Source organism: Hyla sarda, chromosome 2 (genome assembly GCF_029499605.1).
Source record: "Hyla sarda isolate aHylSar1 chromosome 2, aHylSar1.hap1, whole genome shotgun sequence".
NCBI lineage: Eukaryota > Metazoa > Chordata > Amphibia > Anura > Hylidae > Hyla > Hyla sarda.
This window is the reverse complement of record NC_079190.1, coordinates 467,757,052-467,770,263: the sequence shown is the minus strand read 5'-3', so window position 1 is coordinate 467,770,263 and position 13,212 is coordinate 467,757,052. Positions and strand designations below refer to the sequence as shown.

At 43.5% G+C, this 13,212-nt stretch overlaps 1 protein-coding gene across 2 annotated transcripts in view; it reads left to right on the top strand.

Annotated features, from left to right (window-relative positions):
- Positions 1-12,999, top strand: part of CYYR1 (cysteine and tyrosine rich 1) — a 214,946-nt gene extending 201,947 nt beyond the window's left edge. For both annotated transcript variants that reach the window (XM_056559452.1, XM_056559453.1), the window contains 2 exons: positions 8,636-8,793; positions 12,326-12,999. In XM_056559452.1, coding sequence (XP_056415427.1) covers positions 8,636-8,793; positions 12,326-12,459 — 292 coding nt within the window. In that variant the 3' untranslated portion in view covers positions 12,460-12,999. The remainder of the gene's footprint in view (positions 1-8,635; positions 8,794-12,325) is intronic.
- Positions 13,000-13,212: the final 213 nt, after the last annotated feature.

The window sequence follows — 13,212 nt, the reverse complement described above, 5'->3', positions numbered from 1 at the left end:
TTTTTGAAGAACAGTGAGAGTACAACGTCACAGGGGGAGGCGGTCTGGGACCATTTGATGATGTAATGATTGTGTGTTTGGCGCATATATAGCAAGTTAGTCTGTATTATTACTATGCAGTTGATAAAGGCTGGAATGGCCGTAACGCGTGCTGTGTTCACCTCTGCGTTCACCTATGTAATATATGCTTGAATAAAAGCTTTGCTTTCAGCAAGAAGTTGGTGTACCGGGATCTTCTTTACTTCCTTCCTATTTACAGCTGATCAATCATTGTCCCAACCAATGGACACCCTAACTAAATAGAAGAAGGTGGAAGCAGCACTGAATTTACCGTTGTAGTCCCAGTACTTCATGCGATCTGAGCTTCCCCAACATATTTGTCAATCAGTCCAGACAAGGAGACATCATTCACATCTTTACAACCATACTGACTATTCCCCAAGTCAGCCATAATGGTCTTTCTGTAAGTTCAGTCAACCATTATAATATGAAAGGAGAATAAACACTACGATTTTGAAGACACCTGTGATCATCGTCTGCAAGCTTAATGTCATGGGACTTCTCGAAGAAAAATGGATTGTGCAAAGCAGTCAATGTTATTAACCTCTTAACCGTCCGTCGGGAAGTCTTCATCCATGCTTCTCATAGCAGTGGAGCAAATTTGTCCCCACTGTAACCTGCATGTAGTAAAATCCACAAAGAGAAAACTCTGATGACCTTGTGTCCCCAGGGGAAAAGATATGTGGTTTGTATGGTTTGCTCGATAACGTTGGTGGTCCGCCGCACCCTTAATTATCGGCTTCACAGAAAGGAAGTCCTGTTCCCTGTCATCTGCCTGAGAACACAAGGAGTCACAGCGGGGAGCGCCGCTCTCATTACTGACTACCATGTGTCTGTACCTTGCTGCAGACTCTGCTGTCTCATTCTATTTCTTTCCCAGTCACATTCATACTTTTCCATGATGCTGCAGAAAAAGTCAAGTACTGAAAATTCATAAACTCACAAACTATAATATTCATGTTACGCCTAGCGCTCCGGGTCCCCGCTCCTCCCCGGAGAGCTCACGGCGTCTCTCTCCCTGCAGCGCCCTGGTCAGTCCCACTGACCGGGAGCGCTGCACTGTCATGGCCATCGGGGATGCGATTCGCACAGCGGGACGCGCCCGCTCACGAATCGCATCCCAGGTCACTTACCCGTCCCGGTCCCCTGCTGTCATGTGCTGGCGCGCGCGGCTCCGCTCTCTAGGGCGCGTGCGCGCCAGCTCTCTGAGACTTAAAGGGCCAGTGCACCAATGATTGGTGCCTGGCCCAATTAGCTTAATTGGCTTCCACCTGCTCCCAGACTATATCTGCTCACTGCCCCTGCACTCCCTTGCCGGATCTTGTTGCCTTGTGCCAGTGAAAGCGTTTAGTGTGTCCAAAGCCTGTGTTACCTGAACTTCTGCTATCCATCTTGACTACGAACCTTGCCGCCTGCCCCGACCTTCTGCTACGTCTGACCTTGCCTCTGCCTAGTCCTTCTGTCCCACGCCTTCTCAGCAGTCAGCGAGGTTGAGCCGTTGCTAGTGGATACGACCTGGTTGCTACTGCCGCAGCAAGACCATCCCGCTTTGCGGCGGGCTCTGGTGAACACCAGTAGCCTCTTAGAACCGGTCCACTAGCACGGTCCACGCCAATCCCTCGCTGACACAGAGGATCCACTACCTGTGAGCCGAATCGTGACAGTAGATCCGGCCATGGATCCCGCTGAGGTGCCGTTGCCAAGTCTCGCTGACCTTACCACGGTGGTCGCTCAGCAATCGCAGCAAATTGCCCAACAAGGACAGCAGCTGTCGCAGTTGACCGCCACGTTACAGCAACTTCTGCCTCTGCTACAGCAGCAACCATCTCCTCCGCCAGCTCCTGCACCTCCTCCGCAGCGAGTGGCCGCTCCTAGCCTCCGCTTGTCCCTGCCGGACAAATTTGATGGGGACTCTAGACTCTGCCGTGGATTTTTGTCTCAGTGTTCCCTGCATATGGAGATGTTGTCAGACTTGTTTCCTACAGAACGGTCTAAGGTGGCGTTCGTAGTGAGCCTTCTTTCAGGAAAGGCCTTGTCTTGGGCCACACCGCTCTGGGACCGCAATGATCCTGCCACAGCCACAGTCCAGTCCTTCTTCGCTGAAGTCCGGAGTGTCTTCGAGGAACCAGCCCGAGCTTCTTCTGCCGAGACTGCCCTGCTGAACCTGGTCCAGGGTAATTCTTCAGTGGGCGAGTACGCCATCCAATTTCGTACTCTTGCTTCTGAATTATCATGGAATAATGAGGCTCTCTGCGCGACCTTTAAAAAAGGCCTATCCAGTCGCATCAAGGATGTGCTGGCCGCACGAGAGATTCCTGCCAACCTGCAAGAACTTATCCATTTGGCCACCCGCATTGACATGCGCTTTTCTGAGAGACATCAAGAGCTCCGCCAGGAAAAAGACTTAGATCTCTGGGCACCTCTCCCACAGTCTCCGTTGCAACCTACGCCTGGGCCTCCCGTCGAGGAGGCCATGCAAGTGGATCGGTCTCGCCTGGCCCAGGAAGAGAGGAATCGCCGTAGGGAAGAAAATCTTTGTCTGAACTGTGCCAGTACCGAGCATTTCCTAGAGGATTGCCCTATTCGTCCTCCACGTCTGGGAAACGCACGCACGCACCCAGCTCACGTGGGTGTGGCGTCTCTTGGTTCTAAGTCTGCTTCTCCACGTCTCACGGTGCCCGTGCGGATTTCTCCTTCAGCCAACTCCTCCCTCTCAGCCGTGGCCTGCTTGGACTCTGGTGCCTCTGGGAATTTTATTCTGGATTCTCTGGTGAATGATTGGTGCCTGGCCCAATTAGCTTAATTGGCTTCCACCTGCTCCCAGACTATATCTGCTCACTGCCCCTGCACTCCCTTGCCGGATCTTGTTGCCTTGTGCCAGTGAAAGCGTTTAGTGTGTCCAAAGCCTGTGTTACCTGAACTTCTGCTATCCATCTTGACTACGAACCTTGCCGCCTGCCCCGACCTTCTGCTACGTCTGACCTTGCCTCTGCCTAGTCCTTCTGTCCCACGCCTTCTCAGCAGTCAGCGAGGTTGAGCCGTTGCTAGTGGATACGACCTGGTTGCTACTGCCGCAGCAAGACCATCCCGCTTTGCGGCGGGCTCTGGTGAACACCAGTAGCCTCTTAGAACCGGTCCACTAGCACGGTCCACGCCAATCCCTCGCTGACACAGAGGATCCACTACCTGTGAGCCGAATCGTGACAATTCAAATGTAGACATTACTGCTCCCCATTCATAATTGCTAAACATTAATATTCTAAGACCTGTAGTGCGACTTGTAGCCCATCAACGCAATATGTATGAGGGTGTATTGTAAGAAACTGGAGGCCTAAAAACATTTTCTAGAAAGGGACCATACTCTTCTTACTTTTCATTATCCTCCCCTACAGGCAATGTGCGGATACGTTAGGCCTTATAGTAACTATAGGATTAGAGTGAAAACAAGCATGGCTGTCAACAGTAGCCACCGTGCAATGAGATTTCTCTGTCAAGTTTTATAGAAATACAACCTTAGCCCACCTCTGCTATCTCCAGTTACACCTCACAAAGTGTTCCAGATCACCAGCATTGAATCACCCTTTTTGCTGATGCAAAGTCCTATTCTGGTATTTATAGGGGTACTCCGCTGCAGACAGAGATGACAGCAGACAGAGATGACTTGACTTACTGACTTGTGGCTGTAATTTAGGCTTGAGACCTCCAGATGTGCTGGACACTGGCTCTGAGACGTCTGGACTGGACTTGACCTCAGCAGAAAGTGAAACACAAGAGCAAAATAGAGAGATTGTAGTACCTACCCCTCTTATAAAGGGGCTGAGCAAGGAGCCCATAGGCTAGCTGCGGGTCATCTGGTCACTTGGTGCTCTCTGGGTAACAAAACATGTGACTTTAACATGTGACAACCATTATCATGTGATCAATAACCATGTGACCATATCAAAGGTCCTTTACACATAATATACAATTATACAGATTATAGGGGTACAATGCAGGTGAGCCCTGGGGTCGTGCAGGGACTCAAGCTGATAGGACTGTGAGATGCGCATCCCATACTGGGACATGACAAAATCATGAGTGAAGGGAGGGGGTGAGGAGGAGGGAGGCACGGAGGGACAGGAAATCAGAGCAAGGCAGCATGGGGGATGACTATTTTTACGTCATCCGCCACAACACCATAACCAGAGGTGGCGAGAAATACGCGCCGCCGCCCCGGGAGAACGGCTGGACCGATTGAAGATGGAAGGACATGGACAAAGAGGTACAGCTGTGGGGAACATTTTGGGGTACTAAATTCTGCATCAGAGTACTCCTTTAACTACTACAGTTGCCGTCCCTGGGAATGGTGCAAAGCCTGCACCAATCCTAGACACAGGACTTTACCAATCACAGTTCTGCCATCTCACTCAGGCTGTGTCTCCAGGCACCAAGACAGCCAGTCCAGCCTGTGTGTATGAACACAACATACAGATGAGGGAGCCATCAACATGTTTGGCAGCAGGGGTAGGGACACTTGTCTATCACTGCGTTTCCTGCTCCTGTACAGTACTAAGCAGCAATGCATACACCATATGCATTTCTGCTCATTTTACATTTGCCTCGCTGGGTACAAGAATGCCCAGCCCTGTGAATATTCAGTAGTCAGTAGCTATGAATTATTATCTCTCTTACACCCAGAGCAGCACTAGGCTTCTCACCAACATCTGTGCCAAACGGTAAACCCCGAGGCTTGCTCCACTCCTCACACTAGACTCCTGTACTAGACATCTTATAGGGGATAAGATGTCTAATCCCGGTTTCCCTGCTGCACCTGGCATTCGTTTAGAGCATTGGGTGCAGTTCCGGAGGCTCGTGACGTCACGGCCCCTCAATGCAAGTCTATGGGAGGGGGCGTGACGGATAGGGGATAGGGGATAAGATGTGTAGGGGCAGAGTACCCCTTTAAGGGTTGGTCCTGCAGGACTCCTGCTAATGGGAACTGCGTTCCTGCTGTGGAAAAAGTGCGGGAACTCCATTCCCATGAGTTTCTGCAGGACTTGAGCCCTGGCTACACCCTAACCCTAACAATATGCCATAACATTATAAGATAGGAATACCTCTTTAAGAAAAGGTTGGCTGGCCCCAGTAGGATAAAAGTTTACTTAATCTTTTCTGACTTATGGCAATGAAAATTTGTACAAGTCTCAAATCGACTTTTAAGAGCGGAATGACAAGAAGCGTCTGTTTTACCACAGAAAGAATTATAATAATGCTGGTACCAGCAAAACGCCAGCGAATACTACTGAGTAATTATCACTGAATTAAGATGTCTGTAGCCCACAGGCAACATTCAGAAGCTGTTTCCCTTCGTCTACTCCTCATGATATTAGGCAGTCGGTCTCATCAACATATAAATAGAACAATTCTTGGATTGTACTTACTGAAGTTACTTTAGAGTCGTAATGAAGAAAATGTAACAGACATTACAGTAGTGAAATTACTGGTGTTCTCTCACTAGATAAGTGATAACTGGTGGATTGGTGTTGGCCTGAAATTTGACAGCTGTCATATAAAGTATAGCACCTTTAAAAAAAATATAAGGTGTACAATGTGATACTAAAAAAATTACAGAAAATTGGACAAAATGACTCAAAAATTTTCAAATTCAAAAATTACACAGAAAAGAGGCATATGCATGTAGAGAAAAAAGACCAGCTCACAGCCCTGTGGTTTCTTTGAATTGGATGAACTTCTGTGGTTACTTGGAAGCACGGAACCAATGGCCAAGCCGCATACTTGGTGTAAACAGGCAACAAAAAAGAGATGAAAATTCCAGCTCCCAAAAATAAGATAAAAGTCCAAAATGTATTTCACATGATTAAAAATGAATGCAAAAAATGAAAACCAAAAAAGGTGATTTGAAAAGCATAGCAGAAACACCGACGCGTTTCGAACCATCATGGTTCTTAGTCATGGCACCGTGATTGGTCATGATGCCATGACTAAGAACCATGATGGTTCAAAACGCGTCGGCGTTTCTGCTATGCTTTTAAAATCACCTTTTTTGGTTTTCATTTTTTGCTTTAATTTTTAATATTGTGAAATTAATTTTGGACTTTTATCTTGTTTTTGGGAGCTTGAATTTTCATCTCTTTTTTGTTGACAGAAAAGAGGCCATACTTACTGGTTCCTGTCACAAGGGCAGGTTAGACACTTATTTCCACCATGATGTAGACCAGCCACAATGCTGTATAGAAGAAGTCACACAGGTGCAAAGTACTGATGAACCATTACTCACACGCCTGGTATGGTGTGTGTGGTGCTACACAGCAATGTCATGGTTTGCGAGTGGTGCTGCGGCCCAATGTGTCTCTCCCAGATGCCCACAACCTTTGTCAAAGAAAGGCTGCGCTTGTTGGCACTATAGTTGATCCTTGTGAGGCGCTCTAGCACAAATCTAATATTGTACTCACTGAAGCCGTTCTTGACACGAACAGAGGTGTCAGCAGAGAGCACTGTGGTCAGACTGGAAAGAACTACACAACTTCCTCTGGAGCATACAGCAGCTGATAAGTACTGGAAAGCTTAAGATTTTTATATAGAAATAATTTACAAAGCTTTTAACTTTCTGGCACCAGTTGATTTGAAACTTTTTTTTTTTTACCTGAGTACCTCTTCAAAGACTGTAGCACAAGATCCTATACCAATAAAGTTGGTTCTGCTGAGACACATTCCAGATGGTGCATTGATGATGAGTATGTCCCGACTGCTTAAAGGGGTACTTGGCTGCTCAGCGCTTGGAACAAACTGTTCCGTACACTAGAGCCGGTGCCGGGAGCTCGTGACGTCATAGCCCTGCCCCCTTATGACGTCACGCTCGCCCCCTCAATGCAAGTCTATGGGAGGGGCCGTGACAGCCGTCACGCCCCCTCCCATAGACTTGCATTGAGGGGACGGGGCGTGACATCATGAGGGGGTGGGGATATGACATCACGAGCTCCCGACGCCGGCTCCAGCGTTCGTGAACAGTTTGTTCAAAACGCTGAGCAGCAGAGCACCCCTTTAACAGACCAGGACCTAGAGGCAAGCAATGCCTAATTTTCTTTGTCTGCTATCAGGCTCCTAACTTCTCCTGAAAGCTCCCTTTTGACTGTACTGGACACCCTGTCAGCATGGAATAGTTGATATAAAAAAAAGTTTTTTTCCTGGAATACCCCTTTAATCCTTACAGCCTTAGCTAAACTGAGCAAAATACATAGAATCACATATCTTGAAGACATATTTTACTGATAACCAAGACACAAGTGTTTCCCCGCCACCCATGCTCTATTTGTTGTAGGACATTTCATATACTCTGATTTACCATATGTATAAAGGGGGAGATTAACTATGTGCAGAGTTTTCATACACTGCAGATATATCATGTTCCACTTATTTTCAGTTTGCTGGATTTACTAGTAATGATAGCGCTCTTCACTCCCCTGCCAGCTGCCCCATCCAATTCCATCTCATTCACTGCATTAGAGTTTATAAGGAATGGGTTTGGCTTTAGTGACAGCCGGGGAGTAAGGCATTCACCATTGCAGTGGGTCTCAGGAGTGAGACCCAGTGTGATCTTAACTTTCGACACGTCTGGACAATTGCAAAGGCTTTTCCTAATGACTTTTACTTAGGGAGCATTCACACTACGTTTCGGGCATACGGCTGCCGGATCCGGTAGGGAAATTTAAAAACCGTCCGCTGCCGTACCCAATTCAGATAGTGACTCCAGTCGTCGCTTATTTTTGCACTGTATCAGTTTCATTGCTGAACTGAAAATCGAGGCAGATCACAGTTTTCAGTCAGGCAACGAAACCGGATGCGGAGCAAAAATGAGCTGACCGGAGTCACTATCTGAATTGTATACGGCAGCGGTCGGTTTTTAAATTTCCCTACCGGATCCGGCAGCCGTATGCCCAAAATGTGAATGGAGTGTTAGCCTTGAAAGCACTCCTTGATGACCTTTCAGTGTTATGCAGGGCTTTTCGGGGTCTTCGATTGCAGAAAGAAATTGTCTACTACCGAATCCTTGTGTGCTTGTAGTATAGGTGTGGAGCTGCTGCAATGTGCTTGGGGTGGTGCTCTGTTCAAAAGCAGTATGTGGTCTAGTGTGGGAAAGACCTACTAGTCCATGCATAGGCAATATATTATGGCAGAAAGTAGAAAATGGCACTCACCATCCACATGCGGTTAAAATCTTCATCTTTATTTCATAATATAGAATGTTGCTTTATGCCGGCAGGCTAGCGGGGAGAGAGGGACGGGAAGACAGCAGTAGCTACTTCGCGCGTGCTCTGCACTTCGTTAGGCTGTCGTTTTTTTCATTTCTTTTTGGGGTCTTCGTCAGTGTTATAGATGAGCTTTATGGTTACTGCTGAGGTCCCTGTTTGCTTCAGACTTATTTTGTCTAACATAGTAGCTGGGAGGGGATGTTACTGTTACAGATGTTGCACTGGGACCTATGAGCTTTAGGTTCTAGGTCTCCCAGGGGAATGTTGTTTTGTTTTTTCAAATTATGCATTTAGATATTTTAAAATTTCTATATTTTGTGTTTCAGGGGCACAGCGATAGCTGGAATAGTGTTTGGAATTGTCTTCATCATGGGAGTGATCGCAGGAATTGCTATATGTATCTGCATGTGTATGAAGAGCAGCCGAGGGACTCGCGTAGGGGTAATAAGGGCGACACATATCAACGCCATCAGTTCTTACTCAGGTAAATGAAAAAAACGTATAGAATATCGGCTCTAAGAGTGGAAGTTTTTCGTACTTTCCCACTATATAGGCAGAGTTCTATCTTTTCTATATATTTAAATGAGTATTTTGGTAATAGTAAGTCATTATCTCTCCACTGGATAGGTGGTCTTAGGACTGAGACCAGTTGCGATCTAAACTTTCGCCATGTCTGGACGATGTGGTAAAAGTTTTTACAAATGACACTAACGCTTTTAAAGGTTACTGTGGTGCAGTAAAACTTATCTCCTATCCCATTGGGAGAGCCGGAGATACAGCGTTCAGCTATCTCTGGCTCTCCCATAAAGATACATAGAGGGGGGTGTTGGCCGCAGCTTCGTACAGGGGTCAACATGTTCCCTTCCTGGGGAGAGCCAGGGGCCGTGCAGGAGATCACGGAGGGTCCCAGTGGTTGGACCTCCCACAATCTAAAACTTATTACCTTTCTTTTGGATAGGAGATACATTTTTCTGAACCACAGTACTCCTTTAACCCCTTAACGACCACGGACGTAAATGTACGTCCTGGTTTGGCGGGACTTCCCGCACCAGGACGTACATTTACGTCCTGTGTATGACCGCGAGCATCGGAAGGGTGCTCGCGTCATACACGGCAGGTTCCGGCTGCTAGCAGAAGCCGGGGACCCGTCCGTAATGGCCGACGTCCGCGATCGCGCGGATGTCCGCCATTAACCCCTCAGATGCCGTGATCTGTATTGATTGCGGTACTTTGATTGGATGATCGGATCGCCTACAGCGCTGCCGCGGCGATCCGATCATCCAGCATGACAGCCGGAGGTCCCCTTACCTGGCTCCGGCCGTCTCCCGGGGTCTTCTGCTCTGGTCTGCGATCGAGCAGACCAGAGCAGAAGATCACCGATAATACTGAGCAGTGCTGTGTCCTATGTATAGCTGTGCACAGTATTAGCAATCAAAGGATTGCTATAGATAGTCCCCTATGGGGACATAAAAAGTGTTAAAAAAAAAGTTGAAAAATGTAAAAATAAAAAGTTTTAAAAAAGTGAAAAATCCCCTCCCCCAATAAAAAATGAAAATTGTCAGTTTTTCCCATTTTACCCCCAAAAAGCGTAATTTTTTTTTAATAAACATATTTGGTATCACCGCATGCGTAAATGTCCGAACTATCTAAATATAATTCTAATGTTCCCATACGGTGAATGGCGTAAACGTAAAAAAATAAAAAATGTCCAAAAATGCAGCTTTTTTGTCACATTTTATTCAAAATTTTTTTTACAAAAAATGATCTAAAAGTTTTATATATGCAAATGTGGTATCTAAAAAAAAGTACAGATGATGGCACAAAAAATGAGCCCTCATCCTGCCCTATATACAAAAAAATGAAAAAGTTATAGGTGGCCAAAATAGGGTGATTTTAGATTACTGATTTTGTACAAAAAGTTTTAGATTTTTTTTAAGCGGTACAAAAATATAAAAGTATCTATCCATTGGTATCATTTTAATCGTATTGACCCACAGAATAAAGAACACATGTCATTTTTACCGTAAAGTGTACAGTGTGAAAACAAAACCCTCCAAAATATGCCAAATTTTGGTTTTCATTTAAATTTCCTCCCTAAAAAAATGTTTTGGGGGGTTCGCCGTACATTTTATGGTAAAATGAGAGGCTTCATTACAAAGTACAATTAGTCACGCAAAAAATAAGCCCTTATATGGGTCTGTAGATGGAAATATAAAAGAGTTATGGATTTTAGAAGGCGAGGAGGAAAAAACGAAAACGCAAAAATTAAATTGGCCTGGTCCTTAAGGTGAAAATGGACTTGGTCATTAAGGGGATAAAAGGGTACTCTGGTGGAAAACTTTTTTTTTTTAAATCAACTGGTGCCAGAAAGTTAAACAGGTAAAGTTAAACAGATTTGAAAATTCTTTTCTTTTTGGAACACAGAGCTCTCTGCTGACATCATGACCACAGTGCTCTCTGCGGACATCTCTGTCCATTTTAAGAACTGTCCAGAGTAGGAGAAACATATGCTGCTCTGGACAGTTCCTAAAATGGACAGAGATGTCAGCAGAGAGCACTGTGCTTGTGATGTCAACAGAGAGCTCTGTGTTCTAAAAAGGAAATAATTTCCTCTGCAATATTCAGCAGCTAATAAGTACTGGAAGGATTAAGATTTTTTAATAGAAGTAATTTACAAATCTGTTCAACTTTCTGGCACCAGTTGATTTAAAAAAAAAAAAGTTTTCCACCGGCTTACCTCTTTAAATAGGACCACGACCAACAGATTTCACTTACTCTATTGAAATGTAGTTATTAGTTACAATATATATATATATATATATATATATATATATATATATATATATATATACAGAAGAGGCAGAGGCAGCACAACCAATCCAAAGTATAGTGGGGTGCAGGCAGGCAAGAAACACAGTCCCAATCGTAGGCCGTGAAAGTAGATCCAAGTAGAAATAATCCTTGCAGCACTCCCATAAGGTGCATAACAAATTGGTTTATTTAGCCGTGTACACAATACTAGTATTGTACAGATGGGTAAATAAACCTATTTGTTATATATAAATTTATATATTATTACACATTGTACATTTAGGTATTTCCAGAAACTTTTTTAAATGTTTGAGTTTCTTTGTTCTTTAAGTAAAAATAAATATTGAAAATAAAACAATATTTAAATGGAAAAAATAAATTACTCCGGGGCAGAAGGGTGGGGAAAAGAAGTTGCTATATCACAGTATCTTAAATATTTTAATAGGTCAAGCATAAAGAATTTCCTGACCTATTAAAATATAACATTATTGATCCCATAAGTAAATGGTGTAAACAAAGAAAAAAAAAGTGTCAGAATAGCAGATTTTTGGTCACACCATCTATCAGACAAAAAATAAATAAAAAGAAATCAAAGAGTCCCATCTGAACCAAAATTGTACCAATAACAACTACAGGTCACAACGCAAAAAAAAGATGAAAACATTTCAAAGTTTTAGAGGTCAGATTTGGGCAATTTTAAGCATTTAAAAAATGTAGTAAAGTAATACAAAAGATATGTAAAGATAGGTAATTGTATTGATGAACAGAATAAAGAGAATATGTCCGTTTTACAGCAAAGTGCAAAGAATAGAAACCCGCCCAAAAGTTGCTAAATTGCAGGGTTTCTTCCAATTTCCCTCACAAAGATATATATATATATATATATATATATATATATATATATATATATATATATATATTTATTTATCTTTTGTATTTATTTATTTTTATTAATTTATAATTATTTAAATTTTTTTGCCGCACAATTGGTCCACAAAAAAAGGGGTTGCTTTAGGTTTGTTTCCGATTTTGACTTTTTTATTGAAGTTAAATAAGAAAAATCTGCAATAAGTCTGTAAATCTTCAGCATTTCAGTTCTGTGTGAACACACCATAACTATAAATGTATCTATTATTATTTTTTATTATTATTACTATTATTGACTATTTTCATGAGCAGTTGTTTCTCTTGTCTTTTCGTTTTAGTATCGCCACCACCATACAGCTATGAATATGAAATGGAGTATCCTCTGGACCTACCTCCTCCATACACTCCAACTCCCCCAGTGCCTCTACAGTATCCTGCTCCTCCTCCATATCCTGGACCACCAAGAAAATAACAAGCTGAGACTGGACGCCTCCACAGAAATGTTTTAAGATGGTAACCCAAGATTAGGAAAAATGGTCAGCATCTTTTCCATAAGCAGCACCTCTCTTGTCTATTGGTTTTGCATTGCAGAACAGCATTCAACTAAATAGGCATGAGCTGCAATACCAGGCTTCATCCACGAACAAGGGTGGTGCTGTTTCCCTTTATCTTAGACCATTTTTTCAAATTTTGGACATTTTATTTAAAGACCAATAAAAAGATGCATAGGAATAAAGAAGAAAGTCTTCCACCCTGTGCTGTATCTGCAATAATTGCAATAATCTCCAAATTTTCCAGCCTTATATCCTGAAGTGCTTGAATTCTGATCTTATGGACCTTCTGCAATATCTACGCCATATTTTAAATACCTTATTTATTTTTCTGTGCATTGTATTTGTGAAAATTTCTAAGACTTTAAGAAAACCTAGAAAATAAAAAAGTGCCAATGTTTTCTTATGAAACAGTATTACTTTATGTGGACTGTGTATTATGGACAGATATACAATTTTAATAAAAGGATAAAAATGCAGACAGTTTCTTAAAGTTTCTTCTAAAAAGTCTACAAAGACTATTTCAAATATTTAGTAATGCAGAAAATCTGCTTATGTAGTTTATAAGGTTAAAAAAAGACAAACAGTCATCAAATTTTACTTACATGCCTATTTTCCCTACTGTGTTGATCCAGAGGAAGGCAAAAAACCCATGAGGCCAATGCCAATTGCCC